General features: G+C 38.3%; 1 protein-coding gene across 4 annotated transcripts in view; it reads right to left on the reverse strand.

Moving 5' to 3' along the window:
• abcc1 (ATP binding cassette subfamily C member 1 (ABCC1 blood group)) overlaps window positions 1-18,121 on the reverse strand; it is a 109,257-nt gene that overhangs the window by 46,550 nt on the left and 44,586 nt on the right. For 3 of the 4 annotated variants that reach the window (XM_087997595.1, XM_087997593.1, XM_087997596.1), the window contains exons 6-13: window positions 16,883-16,944; window positions 15,169-15,300; window positions 14,822-15,049; window positions 9,238-9,415; window positions 8,208-8,369; window positions 6,074-6,166; window positions 4,005-4,208; window positions 65-211 (exon numbers count right to left, since the gene is read on the reverse strand). In XM_087997595.1, coding sequence (XP_087853721.1) covers window positions 65-211; window positions 4,005-4,208; window positions 6,074-6,166; window positions 8,208-8,369; window positions 9,238-9,415; window positions 14,822-15,049; window positions 15,169-15,300; window positions 16,883-16,944 — 1,206 coding nt within the window. The remainder of the gene's footprint in view (window positions 1-64; window positions 212-4,004; window positions 4,209-6,073; window positions 6,167-8,207; window positions 8,370-9,237; window positions 9,416-14,821; window positions 15,050-15,168; window positions 15,301-16,882; window positions 16,945-18,121) is intronic. The other variant, XM_087997594.1, reaches the window with a different exon arrangement.

The raw sequence follows: 18,121 nt of genomic DNA on the forward strand, positions 1-18,121 counted from the left end.
ATACACTTTATCAGGAGATCATTGATATAAATACATGCTTACAACAATAGAAGCATTTACTTACTTGAACTAAACTGCTAATGACCATAGGGAGCATGTTGAGTGGAAATCTAAGAATGTTAAAAAGTGCCAATGAAACAAAAGCTTTCTGGGCATCCAACACATTCTTCTCATCTATAAGTACGTACACTGCAAATGTAGACAAAGCAACCTATACAAAACGAAAGGGAAACAAGATGCAAAAGATTAAGTTCATACAATCTTATATATGTTGAGATATTGCATGAAAATTAATTGGACTTAATTTACAAAACATTGAAATGTTTCTATTGTCAGGAAACCTTGGGCATAAAATTGTTGGTTATCTGATACAAATCTACTTCTTGATCAGCAATGAGTTGCCAAGTACTCAAAGTCAGAATATCATAAAAGTGTAACAGTGCAAAAGGAGACTGTCCAGCCACTGTAGCTACAATAGCTCTTCAAATGGGTATTAACTACAAACAATTTCCGGACTTTTCCCCATACCACTGCATATTATTTGGTTAGAATTAATCACCCAATACCATCTTGAATGTCTCATATCTTAATTAGCAGCACACTCTAACAAAAACAAGCCAGTAAATTATTGCTAAATGGTAGGATTACATCTCGAAAAGCAAAACTAAGACAAATTATGTATATTAAAAATAAACTTTACAAAACTAGAATTTGATCTCGGAGCACTAATTACAAAGTTCAGTCTGGCATTTTAAAGTCGTAGCCATTTACTCTCGAGTTACAGGGATGGTGATGGTGGTGAATTGGATATAGTCACACTCACTAAATCAGATCTGTGTTTCTTGTTCAACAGCTTTCCAAATGAGTTTCCATCGTCAACACACGGTTGAGTGTGCCTTTATAGTTTATGGTGCTGGCCAATTTTGGCTGGCCTATCCAGTATCATTCTTTTCTGACGTTTCTTGGCAGTTAAGGGCAACTAGGGAGGAGTTATAAATGATGAACCAGCCAGCAACACCCACATTGCATGAGCAAAAGAAAATGCAAAAAGTTAACCACAATTGGGCATAGGTTTATGGTAAGAGGGGAAGGTATAAAAGGGACCCAAGGGGAAACTTTTTCATGCAGAGGGTGGTGCATGTATAGAATGAGCTGCCAGAGGAAGTGATGGAGGCTGATACAATTGCAACATTTAAAAGGCATCTGGATGGGTATATGAATAGGAAGGGTTTAGAGAGAAGTGGGCCAGGTGCTGGCAGGTGGGACTAGATTGGCTTGGGATATCTGGTCAGCATGGATCCATTTCTATGCTGTAGATCTCTATGACTGTGACCTTGTAAGTCCAGAATCACACCGCGGCCAGACAGGAGAAGGATAGTAGACTTTCCTCCCTAAAAGTGACATTGGTAAACCTTGCAACAATTACTTCATGGTCATTATTATTCGGACTGGCTTTAATTTCAATTTAGATTCCATCTCCTCCCACAGCATTAACTGCTATATTAGTAACGAAATAACATTACCAAAACACTTGCAGAGGATAATGATTTAGTGCAAAGGTCAGTGAATTAGGAATCCAGTAGCTAAAGTTACAGGAACTGGTGGTATCTGAACTCAATCAATCTGGAATTGAAAACCAGTTTTAGGAGATGTGACCATCAGACCTAACGTGATTCATATAAAAACCCTACCTGATCCATTAATCTCCTTAGGGGAAGGCAATCTACTGTTCTTAGTCACTCTGGTCCACGTTACCCCAGACCCATAACAAACATGGTTGACTCTCAAATACCCTAGAAATGAATGGGTTGCTGGGCCATGTCAGTGGTTAATTAAGAATGGGCAACAAATACTGGTCTGGATTCCCACATCCCATGAATGATTATTTTTAAAAAAAGTCAACAGCACCACTTCCCCTCAATGCTGAGTGAGGACACAATCAAATCCATCTAACAATACCATGGACAAATAATTTGTAACTACACTGGAGCTGCTGGGTGCAAGTTTCAAAAGTCTCATGTTAAGAAAAGGAGAAAAGAAATCTTAAGTATAAATGTTGAAACCACATGCAAAATATGCAGTTCAGAAAAACTCAGATTAATGCCCCAACATAGGCAAGTAATCCCTAAGACCCAGTTTTGCTCCTTACATAGTCAGTAAAAGGTGCATAATCAGTCCTGTCTTACGTAAACCTTGCTACATCTCTTCCGATTTATTGAACAGAACTCTGCTGTATAAACTATATTAGACAGTAATTAGATGGTCGGAATCACATCAGTTATTTTAAAAGTCAAAGCAACACACAGGAACACTGCTGCAGAACCCACTGATTTTAACATTTATCCTTCATTATGTCCCTTATAATAAACAAGCTCTTAAAATAGGTCTAGAATTCTTTCCAGTCATAAATTCATTGCCCAAGACAACACTTTACCAGTATAATATATTGCAGGCAGTGACATATCTCTGCTGTGCATACTTTAACCTAATGTAGACATAAAATCTCATCAGCTTTTATAAAGGACATCTCTTATTGGTTTTGACAAATATATACAAAGATTATCTAATCCTTTGCCACTTCTGTTGCATTAATAGAAAAAAAATCAAACTGGAAAAATATATTATAAATACATTAGAACGCTCTCTTCAAAAGAGATTTTTCAAACAGTCTTTATTTTGAGACACTTCACATTCCAGAGATGAATAAGATCACCTTAAGGGATTACATTAACTAAATTATGTTGCTTAACATTGCAAAAGTGGCATTTGAAAATGTGCGGCACAAAAACAATCGACGAGCTTTAATATGAATGATTCAACTTTTGCAGTTAACAGGTAGCACAAAACTCAATCAAGTAAAAATACTCCATAAGTCAAAATAGATGCCTGTGCCCGTCATTGCCCCACTGTTTCAATGCAATTCATATGCACGGAAAGTACTTCGAAACAGAATAATAACTCTGATTTCCAAACAATTTACACCAAGTTATAATGTCCTTATGCATAAAATATTTTTGTTCAATATTCATCATCATATTTTTATACATACAACAAAACCAGTGGTCTTATGGTAGTATTCAGAGTGAATTCCTAACTGTAATTTAAAAGGGAGTTTGATAGACAACAGTGAAAACATTTAGGAACACCTTAATCAGTTATTAATTTTTCTCTGCACTTTTGTTAGCTGTGGTTAGCACAATTTCAAACTGCAGCTATTCCAGCACAAATGTAATCATCCCTTTGTTACGGACAAATATTGTAACAATACCATGGGGAAGCTGTAGGTTCAAGTGGGCATGTAGCCAATATGGCATCTGGTTTATTTAATTATAGGCGTCATGAGGCATAAGAGAGGTCTGACATTTTTATGGTTAGGCTGTCTGTAATACTGAAGATGGTAGGAGTGGGTTGCATTATTCAGATATAAACAGCCTACAGGGATGGAAACAACTTCAGTTAGTCGGGAAGTCTTTGGTAGTTTGTGAATTTCTATAACTCTCCAGCCTAAGGATTTGATTGTCAGAGTAATTCAAAAGGTGTAAAACTGAAGTCATGGATAAAAGGACCACGGAAAAAAGAAATCAAGTAATATTGAAAATAGATTGGAAAACATCGCACACGCAATTCTTAGAACAAAACTGTGCAAGTTTATCTAAGCATTGTTGAAAAAGTGTCTATTTAATTCTTGTCAATACTGGTTACCAACCTTAAAGAAATCTGACTACTGTTTTGCTGAGAAAACAATTATTTTGAAGGACAACCTTAAAAAAAATGTACAGTACTAATTTGTTGGTTTTATCAATTTGTGGCTTTCTTGCATTTGATTTTTAGTCAACATTTGTGCTACTCCTATTACAGTTCTAACCAATGATATAAAATAATGATCTTGGAGAAACATCAATGCCATACAGTTTTCCAAAAAAGCAAACCGATATCTTAACCATTTTTGGATAAAATAAAATCCGGCCCAAAGTCCAAACAATCAAAAAATGCAATGTACTCACCAGAAATGGTGCACAGACCCAAGTGAAAGTTGAAACTGCTGAGAGATAAGCAGCATTTTTGAGCACTTTGAGCTCCTTCTCCCTAATTTGCAGCACCTTCTCCTTGAATGCCAGCTCCCAAGCATATAGCTTTAACACTCTTATTCCATTTAGAATCTCATTCATCAGTTTGATTCGATTGTCTTTCTCTTTCATCTGCGTGACCTGGTATTAAAACAATAAAATTATGCATTTAATAAGACGAAATAGCTCACCTTTCTATTTTATGAAATGTTACTAATGTGCAGAAAATACTTGGGCATGGCAGTAGAGAGAGAAACACAACTAACATTCCAAGTTGAATACGACTGTAGTTCAGAATTGAAAGCCCATCACATTTCTACTTTGTTTGCCACTGAAAGCAGTTGGGAAAAAAAATAAAACAAGGTTGGAATTCTGTACAGGTGCAAGAGATAAAACCATAAAAGGTATAACGCAACAAAATGCCTTCTCATGCAAAGAGTTTTTAAAATTTTACCCATTTCATATATTAAATGATTTTCAGTAATTTGAAGAATCCCCATGTATTACTCAAATATCTCGGAACTAGAGCATGATTTGGATGTTTTAGTGTCAATCTGGTCTAGTTCAGATTGGCAAATCTGGGCAAGTGTAGCTAGTTATAAACTCTAAAGTCAGGGGGCAGTTCCAATTGTTTTAATAACCGGCTTTGACAAAGTGCAATCTTAACAGCGCAACAGAGCAGTGCAGAAAGAAAGAATCTCTTCATACACCACATCCTCAGTGATTTTATACATCTGAGCTCCAGTTATGGTAAAGATTTGTGAAAGTACTTGTTTGCATTGCAAAGATATCAGAAATGCAATAAGAACATAAAATACACACATCAACTCTTCCAAAAAAACATGGACGACTCCAGATTCTGTGACGTGATTAGCTTCATATGAAGATAATGCACTGATGACGCACTCAAGTCATTTTACAATGTAACTAGAGCTATTAACCTGAAGTCCAAGATAAAATTAGCAGTTCCATCCACATTAATGTTAGTATGGTAAAAATGTGACATTCATTTGAGTCATAGAGATGTACAGCACGGAAACAGACCTTTCAGTCCAACTCATCCATGCCAACCAGAAGTCCTCACCTAATCTAGTCCCATTTGCCAGCACTCAGCCCCCTAAAATCTCCTATTCATATACCCCTCCATAAGCCTTTTAAAATGTTGTAATTGCACCATCCTCCACCATTTCCTCTGGCAACTCATTCCATACATGCACTACCCTCTGCATGAAAAAGTTGCCCCTAAGGTCCCTTTTAAATCTTTCCCCTCTCACCCAAAACCTATGCCCTCTAGTTCTGGACTCTCCCAATCCAGGGAAAAGACTTTGTCTATTTACCCTATCCATGCCCCTCATGATTTTATAAACCTCTATAAAGGTCACCCCTCAGCCTCTGAAGATCCAGGGAAAACAGCCCCAGCCTGTTCAGTCTCTCCTTATAACTCAAACCCTCCAACCTGACAAATCCTTGTTAATCGTTTCTGAACCCTTTCAAGTTTCACAACATCCTTCTGAGCGGAGGGAGACATAATGAAAGAGAAAGCACAATGGGGCATGAAGTACTCTATTTAAACTTAGTTAAATAAAACATTTTCTCAGAAGGCTTTGTAAAAGGGCACAAGACATTTGCAGTTCACTATTTCAGGTTAAATTTTAGATTTTTATTTTATTAGTTACACTGATGGAATGTAAGAGTTATATTATCAAACAAGGTAAATGTAAAAAGATAGTAAAATAAATAAATTTGACAAAATTCAAAACTTCATTAAAAAGCAGAAAATCCTGGATATACTCAGCAAGTCCAGCAGCATATGTGGGAGACACAAAGCTTTTTGTTTTTCTTATCACCTCAATCTCTTCCTGTGGATCAAAACTGAAGTTTCTACCTCTGTTCAAGTCTGAATAAGTCATATTGACCTGAAACCTTAACTCTGTTTCTCTCCACATCTGCTAAAAAGACCCAAGTATCTCCAGCATCCATAGTATTTTGCAATTGCATCGTTGTACCTGGAAGTTTTTAGTTTTCATTGCAATCACACCATTTACAGGGACAAGGAGAATCATAACTGCCACACCTGCTAGCACGGAAGGCCCCAGATTCTGAAGTACAAAAATATTAAAATTGTCAGCAATATTTACATAACTTTTAAACAAGTGTAGAAATCTTGTATTCTATTCTGTAATGAAAATCAACACACCAGTTTTGGAATCCATACTGTATCATTTGGTAAAACATGAGGATTTCATTGCTAAATAACTGCTAGTATTTGAAGAAAAAAAGAGCACAACTGAAGTTGTTACATAACATCAGAACTTCATTCCTTCCAATTTAGATTAATCTAATCCAAATCTTTTTTCCTAGAAATTAGGAAGTTATAAATATTTCCCCAAATCTCACAACCGGTAGAAATTTTAGCATTACCCAAACATTTTTACCAAACTTGATTTGCAAAACACCACAGATGATGTTGTGACTCTTTAAAAGTAGATTTTCGGTAAGGTATAAGAGAAACCTTGTACAAGGACTCCAGTTATAATTCCATGATAGTTTTCAGGTGAGCTTGGCAAATACACACAGGAATGGAGTAGGAGGTCATTAATTCTAATAATGTCATTCCCAGAAGGAATGAAGTGCAGAAAGTTTTGATTATAAAAATAGATCCAGTCCAGTTGTTGAGACAGAAAGCGAAGATATATTCCTTTGCAGATATATAGTAATAAATTGACTATTCTTGTCTTAGAGCTCCTTTGGCCCCAATGTTACAGGTGTTCCCTATACATTTGCACTCACACTACTAATAGACACATGTTCTTTTTTAAACATTAAAAAGATATTAACAGTGCGATTACTCAGACACTAACTTCAACTACTTCACAGAAGAAATGATTACTACCTTTAAATTTATCTTTCTCTGGAAAACAGGGCAACAGCCCCTCAATCCTTCCCCTTTTAGATTCAATAAATCATTTTGTTCACTGCTTCCCTGAAGAGGCTCCACAGTAACACCTTCAAAATCTCATTATCTCCCCACTTTATTTCTCCTTCCATACCAGCCAGCATCTCCCTCTCCTTGATTACACAATCATAATTTCTCTTAGGATTCTATCCTCACTTCATAGTTCATGCACTTGCTTCCCATACTATATTTTGCTCACGCAGCTTGTAGTTGGTTTCTTTTCCCTCGAGGGATCTGCAATTTTGTCTTCACAATTCGGCACCTGCCATTACAGCGATTGTCTCAAATCCAATGCCAGCAGAAGCTACACCTACCTTCACTTTCCATTTCAGTAGCCACTACCAACTTTCAACCCCTCATTGGGTACAATAAACAATGGCCAATAATTGTGGTAGCAACAGGACAAGGGAGGGCCTACTCACCTTATGATCCTCACTGAGCTTTTTTTCCCTCTTTTCATTCATGGGGATGAGGGCATCACAGGCTAGGCCAGCATTTATTGCCAGAGGGCAGTTAAGAGTCAACCACATTGCTGTGGGTCTGGAGTCACATGTATTCTAGACCACCAAAGGATGGCAGATTACTTTCCTTAAAAGGGCATTCGTGAACCAGATGTTTTTTTTTCCCAACAATCGTCAATGGATTTGTGGTCATCATTTGGCTTTTAATTTCAGATTTTCACAATTCAAATTCCACCATTCACAGTGATGGGATTAATTGGGTGCCCAGGACATGAGCTGGATTGCTGGATTAACATTCCAGCAATAGTACAATCGCTTCCCTTGTAAGATGGAGGCCCAGCTAAGCCAAGTTGCATCTTTCAAGAATTTCAAAGCTGGTAACACCAAAACAAGATTTCTATTATAGTGCACTTCATATAGCATGCACACATGCACATCACAAATAAACATGCAGGAGCAGCACATGGTAAAGAACCTAAATCTATGTCAGTCTTCATAGCAATGAGGATTTGATCACAGGAGCAGGGATGCTTTGCTGCAATTGTACAGGGTTTTGGTGAGACCACACCTGCATTCCAATGACATAGTAAGTGATTCTAAAGAGTGAAGTTGGTAAAACAGAAACTTCATCTATCCAAAAATATAAATAATTTAACAACTCTGGGTAAACGTTGTTTTAACAAATAACTGTCCAGAGGACAGAAGAAACACCAAATTAATTACCTGCCACAGAAAGTACATAGCCAGGATCACCTGAAGTGGTGCAGACCAGATCATATTTAAGTAAGTTATCAAATCCATGAACTTCTGTGCATCCACAGACATCAAGTTTACAATTTCCCCAACTGTGGAAGTTTTCCTTGCTGCATTGGAAATTACTAGTGCCTTTGTACAGGGAAACAAAAACTGATTACTCAGAAAATCATCCTTTCAGTGATTCAAACAACATTTGATATGTACAATGAAATGTAAACAATTCTATTTAAACAGCAATCTAAACTAATAAGTTCAACCAGTTAAAGCTTTATAACTAACATTTCGAGAAGTGTAATAACTATTCTGTAGAAGTAAATAGATTCAAATAAAAAAGGTAATTAGCAGATTTCTTTACTCAGAATTTCTGTTTAAAGAAACTCACTTTGTCTGGGAAGCAAAATAAACAGAGCTTGACAGCATTTATAAGTTATTTGCTTCATAATCTTTACTACTCATTTTTAAGTGTTTTCAATAAGGTTAACTGCACTAATTAGTTTTGAATTCCTTGCAAGAAAAAAATAATACAAGATTGGATTGGGAGCCTTGCACTTGAAGATGCAGTTTTAAAAATACATGGTTCCATACAATCTTAGAACATAATTTTCCACAGTAAACTTAAAATGTATTCAAGTTACCGAATCAAGAAACTATCCATGCCTCAATAACTAAATGCTATAAATTCTGTGTCTTATGATCCTGTTTCAAAACCACCTTAAGAAGAAACAGTGCTTCAAAAATGCTCCAAATAAACCTGTTGGACTAATAAACCTGGTGTTGTATGATTTTTAACTTTGTCGAATAATCACAAGTGATGAACTTACTTAGAATATATAACAGAACTACAGATTTCCTACTCAGAATAGCTGCCTCATTACTGATTAATAATTCTGCCAACAGTTTAACATTTTCACATTATTCTATTAAAATTATCAAAAGGGACTATTGGCATGGTTTTTTCACATTTCTTTCCACCCAAAGTAGCATAACAAACTTGTACCTTTCTATAAACAGCTCCGATAATAGCAGTTTTTAGTCTCATTCCAGTGACAAAACAAATTTGGAAGTATTGATGAAGAAAGAGAGTCTGGATAAATGCACATAAAAATAGTAGCACAACATAAAAGTAGCCTTGCCAGCTTGGCGCCTTATCATTATTGATGAACTGCAAAAGCAACCTATCAAAAAAAAAGGACAAAAAAAGTGATTAAATGCCTAGGGTTATATCCAGCTTCACAGCAATTAATTTAATGTTATATTATGTCACTAAGTACTTAGACATAATTTAAAACAATTATGAATAGCAAGAGCCAAATTTCAACTAAAAATATTGCAGTGGGCAGCATGGTGGCACAGTGGTTAGCACTGCTGCCTCACAGCGCCAGAGACCCGGGTTCAATTCCCGACTCAGGCGAATGACTGTGTGGAGTTTGCACATTCTCCCCATGTCTGCGTGGGTTTCCTCCGGGTGCTCTGGTTTCCTCCCATAGTCCAAAGATGTGCAGGTCAGGTGAATTGGCCATGCTAAATTGTCCGTAGTGTTAGGTAAAGGGGTAAATGTAGGGGAATGGGTGGGTTGCGCTTCGGCGGGTCGGTGTGGACTTGTTGGGCCGAAGGGCCTGTTTCCACACTGTAAGTAATCTAATCTAATCTAACAAAGGCACATAAAGGATTAATTCAGATTATGCTGCTTGGATCACAGAACAATGACAGAAGATGCTTAAATAAGTTACTATCTACCTTCCTTGGCAATGGTGCTATGCACTCCCAGGCCACTAACTGAAAAAAGCATTGACTGTGGATATGCTGTTCAGTCTACTTATTTCCTCCTGTACAACAATATCCCTCATGACCCCACCTCAACTTAGGAGCCAAAATTTAAGATCTGGGCTTCTAAACCAGCTAGAATCCAGTACTTCTAATGTTCCCCTTTCTAATTTCCCCAATGCTTGCAGTACAACATAATCAGCACAAGAATAGTGCTCGTGTCATATCCCATTTCAATAACACATTAACCCTGTGCTTGCTAACTTAGTCATTCTCTGGCAGTTTACATGATTAAAATTTAAAATAGTTATAAAAACAGAAATTGCTGGACAAACTCAGCAGGTCTGGCTGCACCTGTGGATAGGGAAACAGAATTAACATTCAGGACCAGGGACACTTCTACAGACGTACTTCTTCAAAATGGTTATCTTACGTTTGAATTACCTTTTCAGCCTTGCCTTTCCCTACAATTTTGGTCTCCTTCACACATCACAGTCTTGGGAACCTGTTTTTTGGTACATTCTCTGTCTTTCAGTAAACCACTGGTGTCAGAGCATGCCAAGTAACTCAGCCTTACCATTTGGAACTCCTTTCCTTAGTCACTCTGCCTCTCTACTTCTCCATTTTTCTTTAAAAATGTTCTCAGATTCCATATTTTGCATCCGAGCATTCACTAACTTCTCTAAACTGTTTCACTAATAGCTTGGGACTGATCCATCTTAGTCATTCCTTTCTAAAGTGCACTGGGTAACATTGTATAGGAAAAGCATTCCATAAATGTAAGTTAGTCATGTCTGATACATCAGTTGGAGCTTAAACATGTTGTTCAAGTGCATGGGCAGGGCAAATAAACTTGAAAAGCAGGAAGAATAACTCAGAAGACAAATAGTACGTTACATTTCGATACAGAGTGATTAGAGTACAAAAGTAAAAGATGGCATTAGTGAAGTCACATCTATACAGATGTGTGTAAATTTGATCTCCTTGTCCAATGGAAGACATACCTGCCTTAGAGGGAGAACAACAAAAGTTTACTAGCTTGACTCTTGGGTTGAGTGGTTGTATTGAGTAAATTCCCTAGAATTTAACATTGACGTGATCTAATTTACATATACAAAACATTAAAGGATTAATAGAACAGAATTAGAGAAAATGTTTCTCCAACTGAGATATTTAGAACTTGGGCTCAAAGATCTGCAGTCAATAATGTCCACCCCCACTAGGGCGGTCTCAAAGCTCTCCACTTCTTCCTGGAGAAAGGATCTGAACCGTCTCCATCCACCACCTACCTCCTCCACCTGGCCGAGCTCATCTCACCCTGAATAGCTTCTTTTACACTCCTCTTTCCTCAGGTCAAAAAGGTAGCCATAGATACCCGCATGGGCCCAGTGACACCAGTCTCTTTGTGGGTTACGTGGAACATTGCTTGTTTCAGTCCTTTCAAGCCACCACCCATAACTTTCTCCACTATAATTGATTATATCATTGTTGCTGCTTCCCCCTCTCTTTCAGAATTAGAAAAGATTATCAATTTCACTTCCAATTTCCACACCACTCTCACCTGATCCATCTCTGACTCCACCCATTCATTCCTTGAAATCGGTTTCCATTTCTGGGGATAGGCTGGCCACCAGTATCCACTAAACCCAGTGACTCCCACAGTTACCTTGACTACATATCATCACACTTTACTTCCTGTGAAGACTCTCTTCCACTCTCCCATCATCTGCCACATTTGAACTGATGAAGCCAACTTCAAAAAGAGGATTCCAAAACCTCCACCTTTGTCCTCAAACGAGGATTCCCCAGCACCCAAGATGACAAGGCCCTCAGCCAGGTCCAAACTATCTCCCACACTTCAGCCCTCATCTTCTCTCTTACCTTCCACAACAGAAATAGGGCTCCCCTTGTCCTCATCAACCATCTAACCAGCATCTGCATCGAGGATCATTAGCCGCTACATCTGCCACCTCCAGCATGATGCCACCACTAGACACATATTCCCTTCCACTTCCCTGTCAGCCATCTACAAGGACAATTCTCTCCGGGACACTATAATCCACTCCTCCTTCACCCCGAACACCCACAAGGTACCTTCCCTTGCACCTGTAGAAGGTGTAACACGTACTTGTTTACTTCTTCCCTCGTCAGCTGAAATATACCTTCCAAGTGAAGCAACACTTTATCTGCACTTCACTCAAGGAGGAGAAAGTGAGGACTGCAGATGCTGGAGATTACAATCAAGATCAGAGTGGTGCTGGAAAAACACAGCAGGTCAGGCAGCAAAGGAGCAGGGAAAAAAAAAAAATCAACGTTTCGGGCAAAAGCCCTTCATCAGGAATGCAGCTGGGAACCTCAGGGATTAAGAGATAAATGAGAGGGGGATGGGGCTGGGGAGAAGGTAGCTGAGAGATAGCCCAGCCCCACCCCCCTCCCATTTATCTCTCTATGCCTGAGGCTCACATCCTCATTCCTGATGAAGGGCTTTTGCCCAAAACATCGATTTTCCTGCTCCTTGGATGCTGCCTAACCTGCTGTGCTTTTCTAGCACCACCCTAAACTTGACTGCACTTCATGCAAATCTAGTCTACAGCATTCACTGCTCACACTGAGGAAAAGAAGTGCTGACTGAGTGACTCCTTCACAGAATACCTACATCCTACCCATAAAAAAAAAAGACCCAGAGCTTCCAGTTGCCTGCCATTTCAACACACCCTGTCCCCTGGCCAACATCGCTGTCTCAGGCTTGGTGCAGTGTTCCAGCGCAGCTCAGTGCAAGCTGGAAGAACAGTACCTTATGAGAAACAAAGCTCACTCACTAAACAATTGCAGTCCGAGACAAAAATCTGAACCAGTAGTGTCCTTTATTTGTACACTTGCAAGTGGGTGCAATGTCTACCATCAAATCCAACAAACTCTCGAAATTTATACAATTTGAATCCCCATATTTTTTCTTATTTCATTGTTTGCCCCCTCCTCCGCTTACGTCACTCATTTCCTTAAGACTGATCCCACAACTTCTGTTTATCCGGCCTTGTCCGTGACAAATGCCTATCTCTGGCCCCCATAAGGTTATTTGACGTCATCCTATTGCAGGTCACCGCTAGGCATATCCTTTCTTTATCAGCATTTATTCCTCTCCGGAGGCCACTTTGACCTTCATAACCTCTGTAATTAGGATTTGTTCCTGTGTCCCCGTACAAGTGGGAAAACAGATGTTTTTCCTACTGTCTTATCTGTTGCCCATACATCTACCATTGTTCTGTAATCACATCTCATGCTAACATACCATTTTCCTTAACAGATTATATACTTCCTCTATGTAGTTCCCATTCTTGTTAACTCAGCTCTTAGCGTCTTATCTTCCGACTGGGAACCCTCCAACCACAGGGGATGAACTTGGACTTCACCAGTTTCTTCATCCCCCCTCCCCCCACCTTGTCTCAGCCGAATCCCTCCAGCCCGGCACCGCCTTCCTGACCTGCAGTCTTCTTCTTGACCTCTCCGCCTCCACCCTACTCCGACCTATCACCTTCACCTTGACCTCTTTCCACCTATCACATTTCCAACGCCCCTCCTCCAAGTCCCTCCTCCCTACCTTTTATCTTCTCCTGCTGAACACTCTCTGCTCATTCCTGAAGAAGGGCATGTGCCCGAAACGTCGAATCTTCTGTTCCCTAGATGCTGCCTGACCTGCTGTGCTGTTCCAGCAATAAAGTTTCAGCTCTTAGCTGAGAAACAATCACAAACTAATGTGAATTCATTTACTCTGTATCAGAACTTATAATTGCAGAAATAACATTAATTCACCTATATCCCACAACCTCATTTCCCTACAGCCTTCTGGACTCAATATCAAGTTCAACAACTTAGGGCTTGAGGCACCTTCACCCATGTCCTTACCCCAACCCCCCACACACCAGGCCTTGTTATCACATGGTCTGCTATTATACACTACCCATTGCTATCCACTAATAGTTCCATTAGCAGCCATTCTTTCACCTGTGCCTGTCAAGTTCTTCTTTCTAATCTCTAACCCCACTTATCGCTTACTCTGTACACCCCACCCCCACCAATCCTCTGCATAAAAATCAACTTTTTCCTCACTATCATCAGGTCTGATGGTCACTGGACCCGAAATGGCACAGTGGTTCAGTGGTTAGCACTGCTGCATCACAGCACCAGCGATCTGGGTTCAATTCCAGCCTCATGTGTCTGTCCAGAGTTTCCATCTTCTGGGTGCTCCAGCTTCCTCCCACGGTCCAAAGATGTGCAGGTTAGGGTTGATTGACCATGCTAAATTGTGCAAAGTGTCCAGGGATGTGCAGTCTAGGTGGATTAGCCATGGGAAAATAGCAGGGATTGAGGTGTGGGCAGGAGGGAATGCTTTTCAGAGGGTTGGTGTACACTCGACGGTTGGAATGGCCTGGTTCCACATTGTTGGGATTCTATGAAACATTAATTCTGCTTTCTCTCCACAGATGCTACCGGACTTGCTGAGCTTTTCCAGCAGTTTCTGATTTCTAGTATCCACAGCTCTTTAGGGTTTTAAGTACAGTCGGTTCTGCTATAATGCGGTAGTTCTGTTCTCGTGCAACCCCATCTCATTAAAAAATCATGTAATAGCAGTACCATTTAAATTAATGGGACCAGAATCACACTATAACCAATACATGCTTTAAAAGTTTGTGCTTTAGAAACAATGTCACCAACCATGTTATAGCAAATTTGCAATAACGAAACACGCTTTATAGCAGAACAACCTGTATAGAAATCAATTTGCCTTTTATTGTTTTTCTTACAATTGTGCAACTTACTTCAGAATTTCAGGGCTGGCAAACATCAGTAAATCATGAATAACCTTATACAAAAAGCTGATCATAAAATAAGGGCCAAAGGTTCTACATAATGCTTTCAGCAGTGAAGGCTGCAAATTCTTTCTCTTCTTTAAAATTAGAACTTGCGTTTCACCAGGTTCCTCTGAACGCTCAGGTTCCTTTTCGGTTCTGTTCTTCTGAGGAGAGTATACCATTTCACTTTGTCTACTTCAAATGAAAACAAAATTTCTTAAACATTACTTGGCACATAAGAATTCCATTTACAGAAATAATAACTAACAATTTTAGTCATGAACAATATTTATAAAATACTCTTTACCCATTACCTGGTTTTCTTAAAACATTCCTTCTCCCATTCTTCAACTAACCGTGGCACAATAATTTTAGATTTATCCTTCTTTTTTAAGGACCACAAATCATCTGGTTCCAATGGCCGTTTATATCCCAAAACGATCATCCTGAAATAATGCAAGTAGTGTGTTAATGGGTCATCTTTTCTCCAAAAAATGATAAAGAATCAAAGAATCAAGTGTCATCAAGCATGACATTTTCAAGGTTGAAAATATGTTGAAAGATGAGAAAGTAGCAATTAAAAAGACACAAAAGTAGTCACATACAGCATGGAACTGATAAACAACTAAAATAGATGTTCTTTCAGCAGAACCAGGAAATTAGATTCTGCAGTGTCTACAGACTGACAAATTAGATGATTAAGTGATAAAGGCATAATTAAAATTATGTATTACAAAAATCATCTTTCAACTCTTTACAATGAAGAACTTTCTGAAAGCAAAACCAATTTGATTAAACTGAAACATTTTTGTTCAATGCTAAGTAGTGAGCAATGATTAGAAACCGACAAAAAGGTGTTATAATTTCTCTGCAAGCAAAAAATGTTATTTTTTTAAAAAGCTTTGGGCAAGAAACTGATACAGGTTTTGCTGCCTTCAATATTGACTTCAAAACACAGGAAATTGACTTATTAATGCATGTGTCATTGCTGACAAGTCAACTGATATTAGAAAATGTATTTTACTTGATTTAACATTAGATACTATTGCTAAAGTAACACTGTCTATCCAAGGTCATAAAAATTTATTTCTACATCCCATTTCACAGCAATATTCCTTACAAAACTTGACTATTGCAAGTGGCCAGTAACGCCACTTCAAAGATTGCTGTGCGTGGACAGAAGGAGGACGGTGCAGGACCATCCAATGCTGCTATGTAGCTCCAGAAACACACAGTTTAGCAAGAACGTAGGTTAATTCTGTCGGCTGAGGATGATTCTACAGAAGATCAGAACAGAATGGGACTGCAGCAGTTCAAGGCAGCAGAGCAATTATGGTGGTCAATAAATATTGGCTCAGCCAATAATGCCCACAGGCCCTGACTGACTCAAAAACAAAAGGGATTCCATCACCATCAAATGATAGGAAACCTTAAGAGAGATAAAGCCTTTGTACCCAAAACAAATACAACTCCTGGTGGACAAACAATGGAATAGACTAATTGTTTGCATCTGGTAATAACCTTCCATGTTAAAACTGTTATTCTTGCCATTCCATAACTGTGTAAAGACCAAGCAATGCAACATAATCATTCTACTGTTGATGTGAAACCTCGTAGCTTTAAAACACTTCAATGTTAAATACATATTCAATAAATATAGCTTCAAGTCAATTAACAACTAATTAGAACATAAGGAAAATCAAGATTGCTCTCATCAAATTTAGGCTCTTGACCAGAAGCATCTAGTATTAAAAAGTGGTGATTAGCAGCATTTTGCCAAAAAAAACACAAACTTATGAATCATTTTTGATCAATCAGGTTTCATTTCTTGACCAACATAAATCATATTCATTTAAAATCTTTTAAAATTGATCTCTAAAGAAAATTAAACTTATTTGAAAGAAAACATGACCAAAACAGAAATGAGTGATACTGTAAAATAAATTTCTTCCAGATTATCGTGTTAATTTCAGGAAAAGTACCCCATCATGAATACAGCAAGAACAAACACGTCATATTTCCACATACCTTGTAAACCACCAGAATGTTATCTTGGACAGGAATGAAGCATTTAGTTCAGGGCACAGATTCTAGAAGAAGAAGTTTTAAAAAAAAGTTACGGTCTTTAAAAAAATTAAATTTAACTAAGCACTGAATACAAGAAATTTAATAAAGTCCTTAAGAAAAAACATATGGGAAAGACACTGGCTTAGAATATTGAAACAGCAGCAAAATGTTGGCTTCAAACAAGTTACACAATAATAGATGGATCATGCTTCTATTGGACAGCAACAATTTGCAGAATTTATTTCCATTTCTATTTTCTCACTAAATGAATTAGCTAAAAGGTACAATTCTACAGCAAAGGTAAGGGTATGAAATGACTTGGTAATACTCAACAGGGAAAAGGCATACTTCAAAAATTGAATGTTAAGTAATCCAAACAGTATTAAATAATTTTGTTTGAAAAATAGAAGTAGGGAAAATACTTTGATTCTTTAAAGTCTTCTCTCCAGTTTGACAATTAATAAACAGAAGACCGAACAGTGTTCAAGAAAGTGGACAACACATCTGACAATTACAATTCAACAGAAATCAATTAAGGCAGTTATAGAGAGTCAGTTAGAGATGTACAGCACAGAAATGGACCTGTCGGTCCAACTCGTCCATGCCAACCAGATATTCTAAATTAATCTAGTCCCAAAAACCAGCAGTTGGTCCATATCCCTCTAAACCCTTCCTAGTCATATACCCATGCAGATAGGTTTTAAATGTTGTAATTGTACCAGCCTCCGCCACTTCCTCTGGCAGCTCATTCCATACACTCACCACCTTACGTGTGTAAAAGTTGCCCCTTAGGTCCCTTTTATATCTTTCCCCTCTCACTTTAAACCGATGCCCTGCAGTTCTGGGTTCCCAAACCCTGGGAAAAAGACCTTGGCTATTCACCTTACCCATGCCCCTCATGATTTTATAAACCTCTATAAAAGGTCATGCCTCAGCCTCAAATGCTCCAGGGACCAAAATAAAAAGAGTCCCAGCCTACTCAGTCTCTCCCTACAGCTGCCTTCAAATACACTCTAATCATTCATATCACATTTACCATTGAACATTCCTAAAACGGTTTAGTGATTTCTTCATTTATTTGTTGCATTAGGCAGTAATTGAATCTTAATTCAAACTCTGCCCATAAGGATATAAAAAGTCTGCTGCTGGAAGGAGCTAACCAGTTCTGTGCTGGTTACTAAAGCAGTGAATGTTTTAGCA

This window comes from Chiloscyllium plagiosum, unplaced genomic scaffold (genome assembly GCF_037043375.1).
Source record: "Chiloscyllium plagiosum isolate Xiang-an unplaced genomic scaffold, Cpla_swu_hap1 HiC_scaffold_20, whole genome shotgun sequence".
In the NCBI taxonomy this organism is placed as follows: Eukaryota; Metazoa; Chordata; class Chondrichthyes; order Orectolobiformes; family Hemiscylliidae; genus Chiloscyllium; species Chiloscyllium plagiosum.